The sequence below is a fragment of the Bubalus bubalis genome, chromosome 16, assembly GCF_019923935.1.
Source record: "Bubalus bubalis isolate 160015118507 breed Murrah chromosome 16, NDDB_SH_1, whole genome shotgun sequence".
In the NCBI taxonomy this organism is placed as follows: Eukaryota; Metazoa; Chordata; class Mammalia; order Artiodactyla; family Bovidae; genus Bubalus; species Bubalus bubalis.
Genome location: NC_059172.1, coordinates 33,520,739 through 33,544,469, shown reverse-complemented (window position 1 = coordinate 33,544,469; position 23,731 = coordinate 33,520,739). Strand labels below are relative to the sequence as shown.

At 46.5% G+C, this 23,731-nt stretch overlaps 1 protein-coding gene across 5 annotated transcripts in view; it reads right to left on the bottom strand.

The window, feature by feature from the left end:
• Positions 1 to 19,905, bottom strand: part of STIM1 (stromal interaction molecule 1) — a 202,129-nt gene extending 182,224 nt beyond the window's left edge. Inside the window, exon 1 of one of the 5 annotated variants that reach the window (XM_044929419.2) lies at positions 18,623 to 19,905. In XM_044929419.2, coding sequence (XP_044785354.2) covers positions 18,623 to 18,751 — 129 coding nt within the window. In that variant the 5' untranslated portion in view covers positions 18,752 to 19,905. The remainder of the gene's footprint in view (positions 1 to 18,622) is intronic. The other 4 variants (XM_025266496.3, XM_044929421.2, XM_044929422.2 and 1 more) reach the window with 4 other exon arrangements.
• Between the last annotated feature and the right edge of the window lie 3,826 nt (positions 19,906 to 23,731).

Sequence of the window (23,731 nt, the reverse complement as noted above, 5' to 3'; positions counted from 1 at the left end):
TCCTCCGGGGTATCTTCCCAACTCAGGGATCAAACCCAGTTCTCTCGCATTGCAGGCAGATTCCTTATCATCTGAGCCACCCAGGAAGCCATATCTTAAACCAAAAGCTTTCTGGTAGTGCTAGCAAATTGGCTCCAGTCACCCACTGAGTACGCGTCTTCCCAGGTGGCGCTAATGGTAAAGAATCTGCCCCCAGTGCAGGAGACATAAGAGAAGCAAGTTCCATGCCTGGGTCGGGAAGATTCCCCTGGAGGAGGGAATGGCAACCCACTCCAGTATTCTCGCCCAGAGAATCCCATGGACAGAGGAGCCTGGTGGGCTACAGTCCATAGGGTTGCAAACAATCAGACACGACTGAAATGACTAAGCACGCACCCAGGCACCCACTGAGTATGACTACTACAGTACTTGAGGGTTTACAAAACACTTTACCTACATTGTCTTATTTAATCCTCATAAAATTAAACAAGGTAGGTATTGCTTTCATTTAACATGGAAACAGACATGCAGAAAGTATTGACTAGTTACTCGTGTCCTTAGACACAAATAAGTAGCGGAACTAACCCTAATCCTGGAACAGTTCTCTCTAGTCCCAGAATGCATTCTTCTCTCCTTGGCCTAAGGACATCTCATATCTATTCTTAATACTGGAGCAATAAAATGGTGTCATGTCACTATCTACATCATTCTGTTTGATTATGCTATTTCAAATTTCCCATTGTATCTAAACAGAACAAAGAATGCTGTGTTTCAGCCTATTTATTTTGGAATTTATTTTGATTATCATTAATATTTTTATTACGTTTTCCTGTTAAAGGTGTTTATACTTTGTTATGTTCTAATTTGCCATTTATTCCTGAAAGAACAAACGTTTGATGTTAAACACTAAGTATATACACTACATACACAGAAAAAGGCACAAAAGTACTTTTATAATGTGTTTCAAGTCAAGAGAAAGATAATTCAACTTATAAAAATGCCTTCACAGGCTTGCCTTCTTTAAGAAAGTCTTTATCCTATGAAATGAGGCAGACCAGTAGGCAAAGGCTGCAGAAAACATAAGACCCAAATACAGGGTTAATAACTTAGCCTGCTCTTTGCAAAACAAACCCAAGTATCCGCAGTCAGCAGGAATATTCCAGCAACCACAGCCAGGCCAAGGGCGATCACACCACTGTACTCCAGGGAGCACTGCTCTAACTCTTATTAATGACAGGGAGACTATAAGAAAGAAACTGTAAAGCCAGATACCAAAGAAAGGGACCTGAAGTTAGACAGGCCTGCTCCTTGAGAACCCAAAAAGCATCTTGCCTAGAAGGCCCTACTGTCTGCAGAATAACACAGCACACTGGGGCAAACCAAGAAGAGAGAGACCTGACTTTATGTGGGAATGAGCCAAGGCTATGCCCCAAGCCTCCCCTTTACCAGTCTGTCAGAATGACTGAAACTTCAACAATACAACTTCCTTTGGGTTTTTGGTGAACACATCCTGAGTACCATACCTTGCAGGAGTGGGAGCAGTCAAGTGAGAGAAGTATATCCATGCCTCACTGGGTATCAGCCAGAATAGAGTGAAGGGCAAAGTGCTCTGGAAAGAAAATAATTCTGGCTGTAGGAATTGGATAAGACTTTCCAGAGGCAAGAAATTTGCTGTTTAGAAAGATAGGAGGGACCTCCCTGGTAGTCTAGTGGTTAAGAGTCTGCCTTGCAATGCTGGGGACATGGGTTTGATCCCTGGTTGGGAAACTGAGATCCCACAGCCACGGAGCAACTAAGCCTGCCCACCACAACTAAGCCCCTGCGCCACAAGGAAAGATCCCACGTGACACAATGAAGCTCCATCACAGCCTAATTAATTAATTTTTAAAAGAAAGGATATGAAATTGTGCTGCCTTAGGAAGGTACGGAGAAGGCAATGGCACCCCACTCCAGTACTCTTGCCTGGAAAATCCCATGGATGGAGGAGCCTGGTGGGCTGCAGTCCATGGGGTCGCTAGAGTTGGACACGACTGAGCGACTTCACTTTCACTTCTCACTTTCATGCACTGGAGAAGGAAATGGCAACCCACTCCAGTGTTCTTACCTGGAGAATCCCAGGGATGGGGGAGCCTGGTGGCTACCGTCTATGGGGTTGCACAGCGTCGGACACGACTGAAGTGACTTAGCAGTAGCAGTAGGAAGGTAACTAGAGGCTTTGAGAGAGACATGGGTTTGAATTCTGGTTCAGCTGCTTACAGGCTGTAATGACAACCAAACAAATTATTTTCTTTTTATGAGTATTTTCTCATCTATAAAATGGGCATTATGAAAAGATATGGCCATATCTCAAGAGACAGTTGTGTGAAACACCAGCCCTGACCTGGCACATGGCAGGACTTATCCATATCCCTTTTTCTGGTTAGAACAGGAATGTACGAAAGGGAAGACAACCCCAGTGCAATGGGAATTACTTGCCAGCTAACAGAGCAAAGCCCACTGGGGGCTAACAGAACAGACAGTTGACCTGAAAGAGCACTTTTTGGAGGTCTGGAGAGCAGCAAATCCAGGCATATCTGGATCCAGGTCTCAGCCTACATCTCTCTCCACCATGAAATGTGTGATAGCCCATTCTGGACAAATATTATTACATTATCATGCCTTTCATTAAATGAAGACATGGAAACCCACTCCTCAGTTCCCCAGGAAAGACAACCCCATGCCAACTTTTGGTACTCCAGGAGGCTGGAGCAGGACCTAGTTGGAGCTGCCAACATTTTAATTAGCCCAACCTGAAAAGTCTATAACTACAGGAGATTAAAAGGAGCCCCCAGGGAAAGCCTCTGACCCTCACTCAGTTCAGCCAATTAGATCTGCTCAAGTGCCCTAATTTTTATCACTGAATTCCTGGGGGAATCAGGCCTCGCCTAGCTCTGACTTCTGGCTGAAAGTACAGGCACAAGCTCAGCTCAGGCAGAGAAGCCGGGTGTGGGCTATAAGACAGGCAACATCAAATATGCCTGAGGCCTTGACACCTTTCTCGCATTAGTAAACTAAGAACTGCCCTCTGGAAGGCTCTATCCTCCACCCCAGATTCTCAAGTCAAGGGTACCCTCAATCCAGTAACGCTTGTATTTTAAAGGGGGATTCTCCAAAATGAAAATGACGTAAAGCTCACAAGAATCAAGCTGCATGGTACACAGGGGGCAAATGTAAAAACTAAGGCACAGAGGGATAAAGAGTCTTGTTCAAGTTAATGACAAGATGTTATACTCAAAAACCAATAGACGTCACTTTCCCTAAGGCTCGGCCCTCTGCCTTACAACTGTACCAGGTGTGGCCATACTTTTCTGATCGTCATTAAGAGTCAAAAAGCAAGGTTATAAGGAAAAGCGAGAACCTAGGAAACATAAGATAGTAAACAGAGGGGAAAAACCAGAAAACTGGATACATGATCAGATAATTCAGAAGAGGAAAACTAATAATAATAAATTACTCACATTTGTATAAGACACTTGTCACATTATCTCATAAACTCTGCATGCATTGACCTTGTGAGATCGGTTCTGTTACTCCCCCAAATACCAGGCATGGGGAAACTGAGGCCCAGAAAGATCAACAGTATCACAGCCCAAGCAAATTCCTAGTCTAGTGTTCTTTATTTAGTAAACTAGGTTTTTCATAAAGAAAGCCATGAAGATTCAAGAGGACTAATCTAGAAAGAGGGAAGAAAATGAAAAAAAGGTTCAAGAAAAACAGTGGGGAAAAAATGCTTTAAGACAGAAGCTACAAAACAGTAAACAGGTATTTTATTAATCAGAAAACCTTGAGAGGGTGTGTGACAAAACATCAAGATGGCCAGTTTCAGGCCTGCTCCTATGACAATGAGTGGACACAACCACAGACCAGACCCGCTACCTGATGATACCCAAGCAGCCTCCTCCCCATCTCAAGAGGACTCAGGAACATGTATGCTAACCAAAAAGATGACCACAAGAGGACTCCAGGCACTAGCTTTGACCAACAGCTGCACCCGGGCACCTCTGTCCCAAGCCAGGGCTTACTCTAGTCTAACAGGAGCTTCCCCTCAAAACATAGCCTAAATTCAGCTAGCACTCTGCCCCCACAGACCTTGAAGGTTGGTAGAAACTGAAGGCTGGTAGAAGAGCCTGGGGGAAAGGGATAATAATCACCTTCTCTCAAGCCAAGAACACCTGGAAGGGTATAAATCACTTAATGTTCCTTCTGCAACTTCATTTCACACCAGAAAATTAAAGATGTGTGACTGGAAAACTTAGCATGTTCCCAGATCTGAAAGCCCCGAATGAAGGTAAGTTAGTTGCCTAGGAAGCCTAAAATGAAAGACCTTCCACAAAAAACTGCAAGTTTAAAGTCTGCTCTCACTAGGCCAAAATACTCGCTATACATATGGCTCCAAACCAAGTCAAAATCCTAGAATAACACCCTCACACAGTCCTTGGGGGTTTTACAAAGTGTCTTATCTTCCATTGTCTGTATGAGGTAGAGATTAATACTCTCTTTACTGCAAATTTGGAAACTAAGGCTCAGAGAAAAAGCAACATGTTCAAGGTCTCACAAATGGAAAATGGCAAAGCCTGGAACGAAACCCAGGTTTTCCTATCTGCAAGAGTCTCTGATTTTCCTGCAGTAAAGGCCCAGCTTTGTTAGGAAGCTTAACAGGTAAAAGCAAGAGATCTGGATTCTCAGACTTGGAATCCACCAAGTAGTTCCTGTGTGACCTTAGGCAAATCCCTTGACTTCTTTGGGCATCAGAAAACTCATTCAAAAATGGAGTGAAGTGAAACAAGCACAAAGAGAAGAGAATTCTTTGGTTCCTAGAGTACAGTGAAGTGTAGCCCTTGCCTATCACTTCAAATGAAGTCAACCAGCCCCCTAGTCATCACACCCTAGCACTGGCCCTCCTTCAGACTGCCATTTTCTATTACTGGCACCACCAGGGACCTCATTGCTGCTGCTGCTGCTGCTGCGTCGCTTCAGTCGTGTCCAGCTCTGTGCGACCCCAGAGACGGCAGCCCACCAGGCTCCCCCACCCCTGGGATTCTCCAGGCAAGAACACTGGAGTGGGTTGCCATTTCCTTCTCCAATGCAGGAAAGTGAAAAGTGAAAGTGAAGTCGCTCAGTCATGTCCGACTCTTAGCGACCCCATGGACTGCAGCCCACCAGGCTCCTCTGCCCATGGGATTTTCCAGGCAAGAGTACTGGAGTGGGGTGACATTGCCTTCTCCCCACACTCAAAACATGGTTTTGACTCTTTTCTTCCCTCCCTACACTTAAACTCTAAGTCCTATTGAGTCTACCTCCACAATGCAGACCCTGATCCCTGCTCTTGAACAACTGCAAAGCCTCCTGTGCAGACTTCCTGCCTCCAACCTCATCCCATCAATGCCTTGTGTGTAGTCCATGAGATTAATCTTCCTAAAGTAAAACTCATGTCATGTCTCTCCCCTACTCAACACCTGCAAGGCCTACAAAGTCAAGTCTGAACTCTTTAGCCTGACATTGAGGTTCTCCATTATCATTCCTCAGTCTTTTTTTTTTCTTTTTTGCCTTATTTTATAGTACTCTCCATCATAAGTGCTTCTCTCCAGCCAACCTGGACTAGTTAATGTCCCCAAGGCTCTTCACTTTGTCCCACTCCATGCCTTTATTCATGACACTTCCTCTGAGTGGAATGCTTCCCAGCCAGAGGAAACCTTCTATTTCTGCCTGGAGTACCTGAAGACTCTCCACTTCCTCCTCCATACACAACCCTGACCTCTCCAGGTGGAAGTGATCCCATTTTCCAATAGGACCATAGGACACTGAACCTAGATTGCCTTACATGATAAGCTATAAAATGGGAGATGCATTGTGAGGATTAAACAAGATAATGTATGTGAAAGTATTTAACCCAGTCCTGGTATAGAGTATGTGCTCAATAAAGAGGAGCTCTTATTAGGATAAAGAAAAACAATGGTACACATCTAACTTCCCTATTATACTCAATCCTTTTCCCAGACAGGGTATAACACACGTGTTAAACGTTAACTGAAGAGGTGAAGAATGCTATATATATATACAGACCCTATCCCAAAGCTTATATCCACAAGAGCTCAACCATAATGCTACTTCTGGAGGCTAGAGACTGAATACATAGCACTCCGTAGCTATACTTTTCATCAATGTGAGGCTCCCCTGCAGAATGTATAAGTGAATACACTTTCTCACTCCCTCTCCCATCTCCTACAAATTCTAATCCCAGTTTATTCCAGACCACTTAGGTGACAGAACAAACGCATGTCACTAATGGTCTGATAAGCTGTATACTTTTTAATCCAAATGCACATCTCTACTAAAATTCATATAGGTGTCTCCTTCCCTCCTACAGTTATTAAACAAAAACAGAAACAGCACTGGCCTTTGGGTCAGATAAACCTAAAATTCAAATCCTGGCTTAGTCATCTTGGGAAAATTACTTAAATTCTCAGAGTTACAGTTTCCCCATCTACACAATGAGAAAAATGCCCATCTTTAAGGGCTGTTGCACAGATGTAAAGTACCTACCGCAGTGCCTACAACAGGTGCTCAATAAAATGGTAGCTATCACGCCATTCTTATCATTGAAGTTATTTGAGTTGTCTTAATTACACACTTATCTCTTTAGTGATATGCAATATGAGCTCCAGTGAACTTTGCCCTTGTCAGCAAAGCTTTCTTGAAATAAGACCTGAAGTCTGAGTACCCAGGTACACACACAGACACAAGCTGCTTTCTAACTTTTGTATGTGTTATACCTGAAGTGCACCCAGCTCCCCTGGTCCCTGCATTCTAGACACTGGCTCTGGGAACTTGGAAAACACTAGCACACTTGTTTTAACATACACAGTGGTGATGAGAGTTCTGAGAGCTTCGTGAGAGCCCTGAGATAACCCAGAGAGGCCAATCAGGAGCAGAGCTGCTGAATCTCACTGGAGAAAATCAGAGGCATATGAGATTTGGAAGTCTGCCTGCCTGCCTCAGGCCTGCCAGCCAGTGAGATTTCTGGTCATTACCTCGGCCAGAACTCAATACAAGGGAGCCAGGAGCTCTGTAAACGTGGCTCATGGAGAAAGGGACAGGTTCGTCTGGGTTGGGCCATGCTGACAGCACAGCTGGCTCTCTTAGGCCTTTGCTCCTTTACCAATTCTCCCTAGAGGCCCCTCCCCAGTGTCTTGAAGGAAAGCTGGTGTGATGTCTGCTCAGGCTGGAGTTCTCTGAGGCCCAGGGAGTTCTCAGAATCAGAGACAACATTTACAACACCGATCTTCACCAGACTATCCTACCTCCCTACTGCACAACAAGCCCAGTATGAAAGAAGGCTCCCTTCTCCATCCCACAGGACAGGCTAAGGAGAGTAGTTCTGTTCATTCGGCTGCCTCATGCTTGCTCTGTGGTGAACCACGGCGTCCATGGAACCGAGGACAGAGAGCAGCAGGGCCCAAGGAAGCCCTGCCTCAGGTCTCATATCAGGCCTCCAGGAGCTCAGCCCTGCTCCACTCCTACGACAGCCACTGTCTCAGGGCAGCCAGTGCTATGGCAAATAGAAACTACCAGAGTCAAGGGCGGACCCACCCGCTGAGTTGTCAGCATGACTGATAACTATCTCCAAGTGCAGCTTCAGTAGGTACTCAGTAAATAGGGATGAAGTACCATGGGGTCGGACTAAGAGTTCCACACGACTAAGCTAAGAGTTGGACACGACTGAGCGACTTCACTTTCACTTTTCACTTTCATGCATTGGAGAAGGAAATGGCAACCCACTCCAGTGTTCTTGCCTGGAGAATCCCAGGGACGGCGGAGCCTGGTGGGCTGCCGTCTCTGGGGTCGCACAGAGTTGGACACAACTGAAGCGACTTAGCAGCAGCAGCACCACCAGGCAGTAGAAAAACACTGAATGACTACAGAGCTTCTCAGAAAGCCCCCACGTGGACTCTACCCCTTACCTCAAAGCACTCTTGTCAAAGTTTTTCCTAGGAACTGATATCAATTTACCTGGCACTCTCCCTAGATGACTATTCGGTCCTAAGATCAACTCATTATTATTCATCCATTTATTCAACAGGTATCTACTGGGCACATACCCTCTGATCCATGCTGTGATAGATACTAAGGATGGGTGCTATGGTTAAAAAAAAAACAGACATGGCTCTTACCCTCAAGAGAGGAAAATATGCAAAAAACAAACAAACGAAAAAGGCTTTAAAAGCTATACAACCACTTCATACACATTTTAATCCCATTTTCAAGGGAGGAGACTGAAGTTTGGGTTGTGATGTCAGGAAGAACTCAAGTCACGCCCAGTGCTCTTGATTCCACATCAGGCTATGTCTTGTTTTAAGTGGCATAAGCAGGGTGAGAAGTGCACAGAGTGTTGTAGATAGCAAGTGCTACTGGAGTCCAGAGATGAAAGGGAACTTGTGGCTAGCATTAATGGCAGGGAACACTTCACAGAGGACTGACAGGTTAGGCAGGAGAGGGGAGGACATTCTGGGAGGCAGTAAAATGATATCTGTAAATAAAGGCAAAAGAGAAGCAGGATAAAGTGTGATCTGCAGACCAGGACAAAGGAAAAAGCCTCGCTAGGCCAAAATGTAAAGAGGGGAACAGAGGAAGACGAAGTGGGCAAAGCAGTCTGGGCCCAGAAGGAAAATACCACCCCTAGAGGGATTTTAGGGAGAAGGCAATGGCAACCCACTCCAGTACTCTTGCCTGGAGAATCCCATGGATGGAGGAGCCTGGTAGGTACAGTCCATGGGGTCGCTAAGAGTCGGGCACGACTGAGCAACTTCACTTTCACTTTTCACTTTCATGCATTGGAGAAGGAAATGGCAACCCACTCCAGTATTCTTGTCTGGAGAATCCCAGGGACAGAGGAGCCTGTTGGGCTGCCATCTATGGGGTCGCACAGAGTCGGACACGACTGACGCGACTTAGCAGCAGTAGCAGTAGCAGAGGGATTTTAAAGCCTGCACCATCTCCAGTCCAAACTCCCCAGCAGAAAGCGAAAGTACAGAGCTGTTGACTCATTTCACGTTTTTCCTTGCAGGCCTCTCATTGACATAAATCTGCTGCGCTCTGATCAACACGACAGGACCACAGCCATCCCTATCCAAGTCTCACCTGCCTTAGCAAGTTGTGCCAAAAGAGGCATGGCTTCTGTCAAATTCTCAGTGCTCAGAAAGCACCCCCTTGGCACTTTTCAGGTGATCAGAGCAACCCCACAGGGCTTTAGATACATTTACCCTGCCTGTGGAGGCCCCAAATCTATATATAATGCAACAAGCTGAGCCAAACAATGATGATAATCTTAGTACAGCACTCTGACCCACCTCCTTCAGGAAGTCTGCTCTGTACATTCCAACAAACAGCTCTCTCCTTGCTTTGAACTGAGATTGCCAGTGGAGTGTAGAATGCAGATATTAGTCACCATATGCCACAGATATTACTGAGCTTCTTTTTCTGTGCCTCACATAAAAGCTCCCTAGCCGGGCAGGGAAGCTCCTCAGAAGCAGCGCTGACTTGACATACCCCCAATTCTGCCCAGTGCAATCTCTGTGAACACTATACAGTATTGTGAACTGCTTTCTGCTCCTCCTCTGTATGGGTCTCAGACCTCCTAACAACCCAAACCGGCTGCATTAGGGTAGAGTCTCCACCACAGAGTGGGAACAGCATGTGAATGATAATTAGACAAAATTAGATTATAGACCCAACTGAGACCTTGGGCAAATCTGTTCCTGTCATATGTCAATTAAGGAGTTTAGGAGCAATGGTACTTAAAACCCCTGCCAACTCTGACATACTAGGATGTGAAGTCCTGGCACCCAACACCAACAACGCAAAAGGTCAGAGTAAGTTTTCCAGCTGTCAATGTGTAAGTCCCAGTTCAATGGCACTAATATGTCTAGCTCTCCAAAGCCAAATTGGGGCAGTGAAAGCTCCAAGGTCAGTGGCTATACAATGAGCTCCAGAAATGAACGTACCAGACAAGGAGTTGGGACACATGACTAGAACCTAGAATAAAAATCTAGTTTAGAACTGGGTTTAAAACAAGGGAGGAATACAGACAGAAGGGCCATGTCAACTCTACATGTCAAAGCAATGAAGTCATACATGAACCAAACAGACATACCACCAAAGGGAGTAGAAAGACTCCACAAGACTCTAAGGAGTAGGCAAAGGAAGTCAGAGAAAAGTTCAGAGGACTCAGCACCCAGAAGCCACTGTTCTCAAGATCATAGCCCTAGAATGATATCACAGGCATCCTCTATGATGGCCCCCAGGGATCCCTACCCTCTTCATGCTACTGTATAATCCCTTGGGAGTAGAAGGGCGCGTTTAAGCTTAAGTGAGGGCTTCTTTTAGCAAGGGATTTCCCTGGTGGCTCAGGTAAAGTGTCTGCCTACAATGTGGGAGACCTGGGTTCGATCCCTGGGTTGGGAAGATCCTCTGGAGAAGGAAATGGCAACCCACTCCAGTACTCTTGCCTGGAAAATCCTATGTACAGAGGAGCCTGGTAGGCTGCAGTCCATGGGGTCACAAGGAGTCCCAAACGACTGAGTGGCTAAACTTTCACTTTCACTTGCACCTGGAGTTCATGCTAGACTTGCTGACTTGCTTCTAACATATAGAATATGGCAGAAGTTGTGGCCCATTAATTGCAAGATTAGGTGATGAAAAGACTACAGCTTCCACAGTGGGCACTCCCTCTTACAGCACTTGTCCTAGGGAAAGCTAACAATCACGTCATGAGGCAGCCCAGTGCCAAGACCCATGTGGCAAGGGTCCAAGGCCTACCAACAACATAAATGAGCTTGAAAGCAAATACTTGCCCCCGCAGTGAGCCTTTAGCCCTAGCCCAACAACTTGACTACTGCCTCATGAAAGACCTTGAGCCAGAGGCACCCAGCTAAGCAGCACCCCGATTCCCAACCCACAGAAACTGAATATAATAAATGTTGACTATTTTAAGCCTCTACATTTGGGGATAATTTGTTATGCATCAACACAGGTAGGGACTAGACCAATCTGGTCAGCCATTTCAAGTCTGCAGGTGGGGCTAGGGAAGTGGTTACAGCCGGTAAAAGGAAGGGGGTATAGGCCGGAAATGAAATACTAGCACCCAGACATTATCAACAGCGTTCCTGTGGCCTAGAGTAAGCCTTGATTTAAGGGTCTAATTTGTCCACACCCAGGGTCCAGATAAGTCTAGAGGGTACACCTGAAGTAAAATATGAACTGCAGCAGGTTCAGAGAAGTAACTTTCATTAGAAAGGTGCCACCAAAAGGAGCTGAAGCTCCAACACTCTGGCCACTTAATGCAAAGAGCCAACTCATTGGAAAAGACCCTGATGCTGGAAAAGACTAAAAGCAAAAGAAGAAGGGGGCAGCAGAGGATGAGATGGTTAGATAGCATCAATGCACATGAATCTGAGCAAACTCTGGGAGATACTGAAGGACAGGGAAGCCTGATGTGCTGCAGTCCACAGGGTCACAAAAAGTCCGACACGACTTAAGCGATTGAACAACAACAACCATAAAACACTCAGGTTCTGACTAAGACTTTTCAGGCTCATAAACCTGAGGTGCTGCTGCTGCTGCTGAGTGAAGTGAGGCTGTTGCACTCAAACTGATCTGAATGACTTTTTTAACAAAAGCAAAAAATGAGAAATTCTTTTTGTTTGTTTGTTTTGCCTCACCACACAGCTTGAGGGATCTTAGCTCCCTGACCAGAGATCAGAACTAGGGACTGAACCCAGACCCCGCCAGTGAAAGTGCTGAGTCCTAACCACTGAACCATCAAGGAATTCCCAAAAAGTGAGAAATTCTAAAGCAATGAACTTTCTAAAGAAGTAAAGTTTATTTCTTCAACTTTATCTAACCCTTTCAAAGGAAAATTTTTTCAATTTCTAAGCAAGTGCCTAGTAACCTACAGTAGAAACAGAACCAGACAATAAAACCCCTCCAATTCAGTTTTACAACCTCTACAATATGTAAAGTATACCACATGCCTAGCCTTTCACTAGTGGAGAAAGCAATGGCACCCCACTCCAGTACTCTTACCTGGAAAATCCCATGGACGGAGGAGCCTGGTGGGCTGCAGTCCATGGGGTCGCTAAGAGTTGGACATGACTGAGCAACTTAGCAGCAGCAGCAGCAGCCTTTTGCTAGAAGTTTTTTGTTCTAACCCTTGAGGAGTTTATATCAAGCAGGCCAGGCACATACACAGAAAACTCCAACAGGGCAGCATGATTGATAAGATTATAGACTCCACCATCCTCCAGAGCAGCACTTTGTGATAGGTGACTAGACTATTCAAACACCTTTGTTAACATAGCTATGGCCAGACCGGTGCTTCCCTGGTGGCTCTGATGATAAAGAATCTGTCTGCAATGCAGGAAACCTGGGTTCGATCCCCTGGAGGAGGGCAATGGCAACCCACTCTAGTATTCTTGCCTGGAGAATCCCCACAGACAGAGGAGCCTGACAGGCAATAGTCCATGGGGTCACAAAGAGTCAAACACGACTGAGCGACTAAGCACAGTATGGCCAGATCATTGAGGTTAAGCTCTGCAAGCCAGACTGGTTAAGGATATATTGACAGATAAAGTGTTTTGATAAAAACAACAAGGGCTGGATACACTGATCCCCAGAGTTAGGGTTCTGAGCCTGCCACTTTTTCACTATGTGACCAACAACACAATTTTCTCAGCTATAAATCCTTCACCTTTAAAATAGGCTTAATGGGAATTCCCTGATGGTCCAGTGGTAGGACTCCATGCTTTCACTGCAGGGAGCATGGGTTCAATTCCTGGTCAGGGAACTAAGATCCTGCCTGCTGTGTGGTGCAGCCAAAAAAAAAAAAAACAAGCATAATAATAAAAACAGCTCTACCTACTTCCAAAGTTAAGGATAACATAAAACAATACATTGAAAAGGGAAAACAGATCTGAGCTTCAATGAAAATACAGAGTACTCTGGGTGAGCAACACCTCCAAGTGTTGAGGAAAAGCCCAGAATGGGTACCAAGATATACGAAAAGCTTTGAAAGGAAGAGAGAAAATGCAATCCATTCAAACAGGCCCTGATTCCAGCTTTTCTAACAAATTTTAATAGAGGTTTTAGGTTGGGCCCAATAAAAACAGATATAGACAAAGTACAACCCCTCCTCCCTTCTTACACAAAGAGCTTATACTTGCAAGAGAGCAAACATCTGTACAATGTGCCATGTGTTACATTAGAACTTTATATGTAGTATCCAGGGGTAATAAAGAAAGCTCTGTATTATTATTAGTTGACTTCTTAAACTGTGGTGTAGCACATGGGTATTCAATGCATTATTCTTTATATTTAGTTGTATATCTTCATAGATTGTATTTTTTTTTTTTTTTAATTAGCAGTAACAAAAAAAGAAAGCTCTGTTGGAGACCCAGTTTGGTATCTTTCTCTCTCCCAAAAAGTGTGATAGCCAGAGCTACAGGGTCTCCTGGAGAATCATTTCTCACAAAGGGTAGTATACCACAGTATGCCCATGAAATCACTCAGGACTGTATCTCAAAGCCACTCAGAAGGAAATGAAGGGCCCCTTGGGGCTCAAAGACAAGTCCTTTGGAGACCTAGGAAACCCTCCCCGTAAGACCTCATCCCCTCCTTGTCAGAGAACAGGAGTTCTTAGCATGAAGGCTCCACATTCCTAAGGGGCCCATGAGAAGAATTCAGGAGGGCTTCTGAATTTGAATGGGAAAGAAATTATATCTTATTTTCAGTATTCTCTTACTGAAAGTTAGCATTTCCTTCAATTATATATTAAAACCAACCACAATATTATTAGCACCACCTACGATTTTGTCACCAACAGAAATTACAGACATACCCATGCCACATTACCATTGGTGAAGACATCTCCAAATATTATACACAATCATCATTACTTCAAAATTATAGTAGTTATCAGACCTGCCACAGATCACACGTGACTGCAATCTTCCTGTCTACTGGCCTTCATGTGAGGTAGTTGGCCAACTATGAAGCAACTCTGCCCAGTTATTGTTCAGCCGCCAAAGAGACCCCATGCGCTCACACTGGTGCTCCAGACGTTTACAATACCCCCTTTCCTCCAGCAATCCCCAAGTCAGGCTACTCCCCACCAGGTTCTCTTTTGCCTCCGCCCAACCCCTCCTTCCAGGAAGCCCTCCCCAGCCACCTTAGCCTAGCTCAGCCCACGCAGAGCTCTTTTAATCCTTAGCCTACACTGTCTTCCCTGCTTGCTTCATTAAACTTGTGTATAATGTTGTATTTAATATTCTCTAAATATATATCCCCACCCCCACTCCCAAACTAGACTTCTTTGTAGCCCTAGGTTCCTTCCAACTGGACTTGTGGTTTGAATAACTGATTAAGCCTGGGTCCCTGACTCAAAGGTCTTTGTCTAGTTCTACTAATAACCCACTGTGGAATTTCTGTGTGATGCCCCTCTGGACATCAGTTTCCTCACATGTAAAAAATAAGTTGAACTAACTGATGTTTCCACCTCTAAACTTTTGAGTTAAGCAACCACTTTTTATCTCCCCAAGATCTGAGAAAAATTATGGAGGAAACTGAGAAGCCTCCCCCAGTTCTCCCAGGCAGGGTTAGTCACTTGCTCCTCTGGGCTTCCCACAGCCTTCTGTATGTATATATCATACCTCTACTATAGCCTTTATCACAAAGTTTTGAAAGAGTGTATAACCCAGTGGCTGAGGTGGAGGTGGGGAGAAGAGTCAGACTGCCAGAGTTCAAATTCTGGCTCTATTCCCTACTATCTGCACAACCTTGGACAAGTTACTTGACCTCTTTATGATTTCATTTCCTTACTTATAAAACAGAGATAATACCAAGCACACACAATGGTTTTAAGAATTAAAAGAAATGTTTGGAATAGTGCCTGCCACACAGTAAGCACTAAAAAATGTCCATTGCTATTACTGTTGATGTTAGTGATGTTATTAATGTTAGTGATGTTATTAATGTCTTACCAGGCACTAGGTTCCTACTTTAGCTAGCTCTCTTTCCTCCTCTCATTCTGTGCCACAGCACTCCATGTTTTCTTCCACAGTACCTGCCACAAGATACTACATTTATTTATTTATTTTCTATCTTCCCACTAGATTCTAAACTCCATGAGGCCAGAGAACATGTCCGTTTTGTTCATCCCAACACCGGAACTTCCCTGGTGGTCCAGCGGCTAAGACTCCCAATGCAGGGGACCGGGGTTCCACTCCTGGTCAGGGAACTAGATCCTACATGCCACAACTAAGAGTTTGCATACTGCAACTAAGAGCTCAAATACAGCAGCTAAAGATGGCACATGCCCCAACAAAGATCAAAGATGCCGCCGTATGCCGCAACTAAGACCCAGCACAGTCAGATAAATAAATAAGCAAACAAACAAATATTTAAATAAATAAACTCCCAACACCAAACACAGAGCCTGGCCCAGAGCAGACACTCAAATATTTGCTGAATAAAGAGCACATGAACTGGCACTGTCCAATGTTTGCTAAATAAATTAACCTAGTTAAGGATGATTGTCAAAGCTGAGGTATAGGTGCAGATGATGTCCTAGCTGCCCTAGGATTAGAGTGACCCTCTGCCCATCCCCCAGTATTAGTCTCAGCCAAGCCCCACCCACCTGCTCTTGGCCCCAATCCAGTTCCGGGAGCTACCCTCAGCTAAAATTAGCATAGCCACCAAGATGGCCAGGCCATTTATAGCCTTGGAGGCAGCAGCAGCTAGCTGGGTGGGCAGGCAGGACTCTGGCCTCCCACTCCATTAGCAGTTGATTGAGAAGCCAACCTGCACTCTGTAGACTGCCTAGATGCCTTTCCTCCAAGGCCCTGTTCTAGCTCTGCTGAGTCAAACCACAGTTCCTGAGTAGAGGCCCTCAACCAACACTGGCAGTCACAACCCCAGACTCATGTGGGACCCGTCACACACATTCTGCAGGAAACATTTTGAGTTTCTAGAGACAACGGGTCCAGAGACTAAGAGAGGTTCCAAGCATCAATTTCAGGCCAGTTTCACAAGTGCCAGACCCAGAGCAGCACCACCATCAAGTACAGATCTTTACTGAAAAAGTAATTTAGCACAGCTGGGTATACAGGCACCAAAGAGCCAGAGGTGACGGGAATGGCTTCTTTACAGTTACAAACAGTTAGTAAGTTCTCCTAGCAGAGCACTGCCTTCCCTAGAGAGCCAGACCTTTATGATAGGCATATACATCCAACAAGACAAAAAATGCAATTTTCTGGCTCCTGCAGAAGACCCTCCAGAGGATAAAAATACAGCCCTTTTATTGGATCTTTCACTAGGGCCCACTAACTCACCAGGAGGAAACTAACATTCTCTTGCCCTTGCTTAGTGCTCCTTTAACAGGGCAGGGCCTGCGAAGTTGGAAGAAGGCTAGGTCCTAAGATTAGAAAACTGAGCATAGGACCCAGTTTCTTCAACAATAAAAACGGGGATAATACCACCTGCCCCACATTCTAATTGAGCATTTGCAAGACTTTTATGGGGAAAAATAGCTGTGTGGTTGTAACATACAAACTTTAGAAAACATACAAATTGACTAGATATGTTGACTCTGACTTAGAAAAGTGGCTGTTTTAAGGCTAAAACTCCTGAGTTCTGAGGATACAGAGGGAATCGAAAGGCTGTGTAAAAAGCTCCTCACCAAATCCAGTCCACGAGCCCAGACTACCTCTCTGCAAAAACGAGTTCCTATCTGAGTCGGAGACAAAGCCCCAGACAGGCGCAAAGGGACAACCTACCAGAACAACAGTGCTGGAGCCTCCAGTTTACCACAAACCATAGCCATTCCCAGCACCTGGGTCTCTAAGATTTCCTGCCTGGGGTTCAATATTATTGTGACAACAGAAAGTAATTTCTGAACTGAGAGGAAGAAAAAAACCAAAAGAGAAGCTTTAGTATAATCAACATAACCAGGCCTCTAAAATACATTGTGTGGAGGGCTGTCTCCATAAGCTTCATTCAGGGGGTGGTTATGAGAGATGAGGAATGCCTTTTACCGATGGCATACACAAACACACAAATCTTCCTGACAGCTAGCTAGTGCCTAAATTCAAGACTTCATCCCTTTTAGCACGTGTCTAAAATATAGAACTGTTCCTCGCTGACCAAAAAAAAAAAAAAATATATATATATATATTCATTTTACATAGGCATTCATATTTTAGGGTGAAAAAGGAACATATTATTAGTTACAAACAGGGATGTCACTGGGACAGCAGAAATGCTCCTCAAATCTTCTTCACAGTTTGACCTACATCGGCCTACTAGTCTTCCCCTTCACAGCCCAGTGAGAACCAAGCTTTCGGTTAGTTTCAGGGGCCAAGGAGACAATGTGTGGAGAAACAGGATCAATACGCAAGGAGGTCCTATCTTCAAAGCTACATCCTAGGTACCATGCTTATACATAAGGCAACTTCTGGCATCACTTGTAAGTTAACCCTTGAGATACCTATAATCACACCCAGCCCAGTCAAGGAACTTAAAGGGGGATTACCTAAGAAGGGTCTACCACCAAAGCCAGCCCCAGAATCCATCCATGAAACTTCCTGGCCACCATGACACTTCCTTTTCCTCCTTGTATCAATGGGTATTCACTGAGGCTACCCCTCACCTGAGCTTGCCCATCCGTAGAAAGAATCCAGCTATAAATTCTCCTTACTCTGCAGCCCACTGCTTTGGGCAGATCCCAGTGACAGGGTGAGAGACATGAGGGTAAAAAACTGGATTCCTTCTAAGCCTTGTATAAAACAACTGAATTTTAAAGGTGCTTTTTTTTTTTTCCTACAACAGAGCACCAGGGCTCCTACTTTTTTGACAAGGCTCGATGAGTACACAGGAAAAAGCAGGACAGATCAAAAATATCGTAGAACTCCTACCATCATCAGTCAGAAGAAACAGAGTAAGTCAACAAGTGGTCCCAGGAATTATATCATGCCTATGTCAAGAAAAGTCCATTTAACTCCCTAGTGATAAACAGCATTCCATCTAAGGAACTGCTTTGATATTTCAAATGGGCACAGCTAGGAGACAGCAGATTACCTAAGGGCAGGGAGGAAATAGGGTTCCCACACTCACTGGAATAGCAAGGCACACCTCAACACTAACTTACAGAGTAATAAAGCTGGCTCAGTCCTGACTTTCCCTGCCCAGTCCAAGTAGCCTCAACCTCCCCGGTGCTGCCAAGTGCTGAAACTGGCCAAGCGCAATAGACTTATCATCTGCCCGGGCCATTATTCCAGACAAGTAGTCCTGAGACAGGGTCTTGACTCGCTGATCTGAAAGGCCAAGGTGCGCCAGAAGCAAACCGCCTTTCTCTGCCAACAAAAAACATCCTGAGGAGGGATGAAGAAAGTTGTTCAAAAGACATCAGCAGTAGCTCCTGAACGGAAAGAACTCCCTGGATTCCTAAAAACTGGCAGTGCCATGAGTGGATCCTCCATCAATCACAAGTGTAGAAACCGACTGTTCAAACTTCCCCACTTGGGCAACTCAGTTCTTGCCCGTGGCAAGGCCTTACCTGCTGCAGTGGACTCCTCAGAATTGGCCCCCGAGCCGGTCGCCTTCTCGCTGTGGCTTTGGCTGAGGCTCTGGCCGTGATGCAGGAGAAGCCCCCAAAGGAGCCACAGGGCAAGACGAGCGCACACATCCATGACTCCAGGTCTCAGTCAACATGCGCCTGATGGAGACACCTCAGGATCTCAGAGGCAAAGTCGGGAGCTTGGTCCTGGAACCCCAGGCAAGATGCCCTCGAGGTGCCGCAGCTGTCCAGCCACCCGCGCGTCTGCCTCCTCCGACAGCCAAAGGTCAAGTGCTCCAAGTTTGGGAGCGGGAGGAAGGCCGGCGTCTCCGGCCCAACTGTGGGTCCGCTGGAGCTGCGACGGCCTGAGTGCCCTGTCAGCTCGAGCCGCTTCCGGAGAGTTTGGACAAGGTGGCCGCGGAGCCGCTGTCCGCTCCGCAGCCGGCTACACCCCTTGGGGAGTGGGTGAGCGGGCGGGACCTCCCGCGGGCACAGGAGTGGGGGAGGGAGAAAAAGGAGGAGAAGGGGGCACCTGGCTTCGCCCCGCCGAGGATCCGCGAGCAGCGCAGGTTCGGGGAGGGCGTGCGACTTCGAGGCCCCCGCGCGCGCGGGTGGCTCGGGGATCCCAGGCCTCCAAGGCCGAGGTCAGCGATCCCGCCCAGTCCCGTGCCCCGGCCGGGGGTGCCCAGGTTCAGCAGGCGGACGCGCACGGGCCAGGCCCGGGATAGAGGCTCGCGGGCGTGCGGCGGGAGGCGCGGGGCGGGCCCGGGGCGGGCGGGGGCGTGCTCTCCCGCAGGCCCGCCCAGCGCCGCCCGGCCCCCAGCGAAGCCCGGGCCCGCCCCAGCGCCGGGCTTATCCCGGAATAACCTGTTGTAGGCAGCCGTCCGGCGCCCACAGACCCCGGAGGGCTCTCCCGGCCAGCGCTAGTCTCCGCTAGGATCCCTCTCCCCAGCCAAGGGTCGGGTCCCAAGCCTCCCTTTCGCCCACTAGAGTCTCTCCCGTGCTAACCGCCCTCAAACGGACGGGCTGGCTGGCCCTGACACGCAAGTCGCTCAGGTAACCCAGGCCTGCGGCGGCGGCGACGATGATGACAGTAGCCCGGATCTCCGGGCCTCGGTGCCGATCCACTCGCCTCAGCTCTAGAGCCGGGCAGGGCAGAGGGCCTGGACACTACGACTGCCGCCGGGTACTGCCCGAGGCGACAACGACCCGGCCCGGTTCAGCAGGGGGCGCGTTCCCAGCCCCCTACTCCCGGCCGGCATCCCAGGCTCCGCCCCTCTCGCCGCGCCCCGCAGCCAATCGGCTTCCGCCTCTCTGCAGCTTAGGAACCCGCGCGCTTAGTCACCCCTGTGCAGCGGCCCCTGGTGGGCAAAGCTAGGTTTTATGCGGCCCGGATCGGAGCTCGCTGGGAGGCCCTGCCCCTTTGCAGAGGGCTGGGGAATTAGAGCGAGGACCCGCCCCGGGGGGAGGCCCATTTGGGCCTGCTAGTGTTTTCAGAAGGAATGATGCCAGAAAACAAAGCGAAGCGTCCAAACCAGTATAGGTAAAATGGCCCCACACATTCCTAAATGGCCAAAGGGCCCCATATCTGCCTTCCTGACCTCCTCCCCACCAACTCCCCCCGCCATCCAAGCTAATTAGGATGCCCTCCCTTAACACTATAAGCCCGTTTTCCTACCCGTCCCTCTACCCCCTCCCCTCTGAGGTTTCTGCGGGTAGGGCCTGTGTAGGTTCCTCCCTGCATCTCACTCTCCCAGCTCTGTATGTGGCTTGAGGGTGTTAGCGACTTGAGAACGAGTGCCCCTATAAAGAGGGAGAAGCGTCTGGGCCTCCCTCAACAGAGCCTGCACTTCCTGTTCTCTTCTCAAGTGTGCTGTCAGCAGATCTTTACTGAAACCTGCTCTATGCCCTGCCCTGTCCTTGGCACCGGCGGCAGGAGAAAGGATTAGGCCCCGGCCCTCCCCTGACAGTGCTAAGCCAGCTACCTGTTCTGAGCAAGCCCTCTGAAGATCGGGAACACGGATTTGCCCAACAGCTGCCGGGCTTAAGAGTTAGGCTGTTAATATAAAAATACACCTCCGACGTCATCTACTACCACTCTCCCCACTCTCTTATTAAACTTCGGTAACACTGGTCTTAAGTTCCTCAAGCACATGGAATCTCAGCCACCTCCCAGCCCTCGTAGCTACTGTGGCTTCTACCTAAAACACTCTCTTCCCCTCCAGGGCCCCCCATCAAATCCCTCACATGGCTGACTTCTCATTCTTCCAGATACAATTCAAGGGACTTCCCTGGTGGTCCAGCGGCTGAGACTCTGCACTCCCAAGGCAGGGGAGTAATCTCTAGTGAGGGAACTAGATTCCACATTCTGCAATTTAAAGATCCTGCGTGCTGCAACAAAGATGGAATATCCCACGTGCTGCATCCAAGACCCAGCACAGGCAAATAAATGAATAAATATATATTTTTTGAAAGATACAATTTAAGATCTTCTCCTCAGAAACTCCTACTCAGCCACCTCGAGTCCAGAATTGGACCATACACATATCTGTCTTCCACCACCCCACTGGATTATGACTTTTCAGAGGTTAGGGCCTGTGCTTTATTCATCTCCGGGAAATGGCCATCCAGTCACAGACCCTGTACGTAGTAAGTGCTCACAAAAGCTGGTTGACATAAGTTAATTCATTTGATTGTACAAATATTTATTGAGTAACAACTGTATGTTGGAAAACTGGCCCTAACAGAATATAAGCCCCTGATAAACTCATAGCCTTAAACTCAAACAGCAAAGTGGGAAAATAGCTAATATTATTGATAGAAGTAGATGAGAGCAATAGGGAGTGGTAGGGACTGGGGCACCCTGGCGGCAGGCAGGAAGGTGGACTCAGTATTGCTGGATCATCTTTAAGAGAAGATGGAAGTCTGGACTTTTAAATGATATAGCCCCTTTATCAACAAGGACCTACTGTATAGCACAGGGAACTCTATTCAACATTCTATAACAACCGGCTCAATGGTAAAGAATCTGCCCGTCAATGCAGGAGATTCAAGTTGGATCCCAGAGTGGGGAACATTCTCTGGAGTAGGAAATGGCAACTCACTCCAGTATTCCTGCCTGGAGAAGCCCATGGACAGAGGAGCCTGGCAGGCTACAGTCCATGGGATCACAAAGAGTTGGACATGACTGAGTCACAAATACACATGCTCTGGAGCCCAAAATTGCAATTACTGAGCCCGCCCTAGAGCCCAGGCTCAGCAACAAGAGAAGCCACTGCAATGAGAAGCCTACGTACTGCAACTAGAGAGTAGCCCCCACTCTCTACAACTAGAAAAAAGCCTGCGCAGTAACGAAGACCCAGCACAGTCAAAAATAAATTTTTTAAAATTATTTTTTAAAATTTATAAAAAAATATTCTGTAATAACCTTTATGGGAAAAGAATCTCTAAAAGAATGGATATATGTATATGTACAACTGAACAAAGTGTATATGTACACTTTGCTGTACACCTGAAATGAACACAACATTGTAAGTCAGTTATACACCAATATACAAATTAAATTAAAAAATTTTTTAAAGACAAAAAAAATGATACAGCCCTTTAAAGGTATGAAACCCTTTATAGGCCACATAAAGCGCATCTGTAGCCTAAATTGATCTCAGACTATAAATTTATAATTTCTCCCTGACCCAGTCCACCTGCCTGTGCACTCATTTGTGTAAAAGAACACAAAAGAAAAGAGGAAAGTAAATCAAGCTTAATACAGCTCTTTTAAATTCAAGTGCATCATTTCTCTTAGCTACCATGTGATTTCTTTGGGGGTATGGGAGCAAAACCCATTTGATACAAAGAGCTGGGGTCTTGGAGGCAGGAAGCAAGAGTCTATTACCAATTTACACCAAGACCTTGAGACTCTCAGAGCCTGTTGCATTTCCTGTGAGGCTAAAATGGTGTCTGGGAACTAAAAATAAAATTACCATATGCTGCAGCAATTCCACTTCTGGGCATATGCCAAAAGAAATTGAAAGCAGGGTCCCAAAGAGATATTTGTACACTCATTTTCATAGCAGCACTATTCACAATAGCTGAAAGGTAGGAGCAACACAAGTAAATGTCCATAAATGGATGACTATATATATATGTATATATGCAATGGACTATTATTCAGCTTTAAAAAGGAAGAAAATTCTATATGCTACAACATGAATGAACCTTAAGGACATTATGCTAAGTGAAATAAGCTAGTCACAGAAGGACAAATACTATATGATTACACTTATATAAGGTTCCTCGTGCCTCATGCTGAGTTGCTTCAGGCGTGTCTGACTCTTTGAGACTTTATGGTCTGTAGCCCACCAGGTTCCTCTGTTCATGGGATTTTCCAGACAAGAATACTGGAGTGGGTTGCCATGCCTCCTCAAGGGGATATTTTTTCCTGACCCAGGGCTTGAACCTGCATCTCTTACATCTCCTGCATTGGCAGGCAGGTTTTTTACCACCAGCGATATAAGTTTCCTAGAGTAGTGAATGAAGAAGGCGATGGCACCCCACTCCAGTACTCTTGCCTGGAAAATACCATGGCGGAGGAGCCTGGTAGGCTGCAGCCCATGGGGTCGCGAAGAGTCAGACACGACTGAGCGACTTCACTTTCACTTTTCACTTTCACGCATTAGAGAAGGAAATGGCAACCCACTCCAGTGTTCTTGCCTGGAGAATCCCAGGGACTGGTGGGGGAGGGGGGGGGGGACGTCGTGGGCTGCCGTCCCTGGGGTTGCACAGAGTCGGACACGACTGAAGCGACTTAGCAGCAGCAGCAGAGTAGTGAAATTCATAGACACAGAAAGTAGGATAGTGGTCACTAGGGCTGAGGGGAAGGGATGATAGAGAATTGTTGTTTAAGATATAGTTTCCATTTTGCAAGATGAAAAGATCTCTGGAAATTGGTTGCCAAACAATATGAATGTACTTAACACACTTAAAATGTAAATTTCATGTTATGTGTATTTTACCACAATTAAAAATAAATGGTGTCTGAAAGCAAAAACCATGGCCTGGACAACACAAGAAACATTCTTGTCTCATCTCTGACTCCCAGATCATGATGTG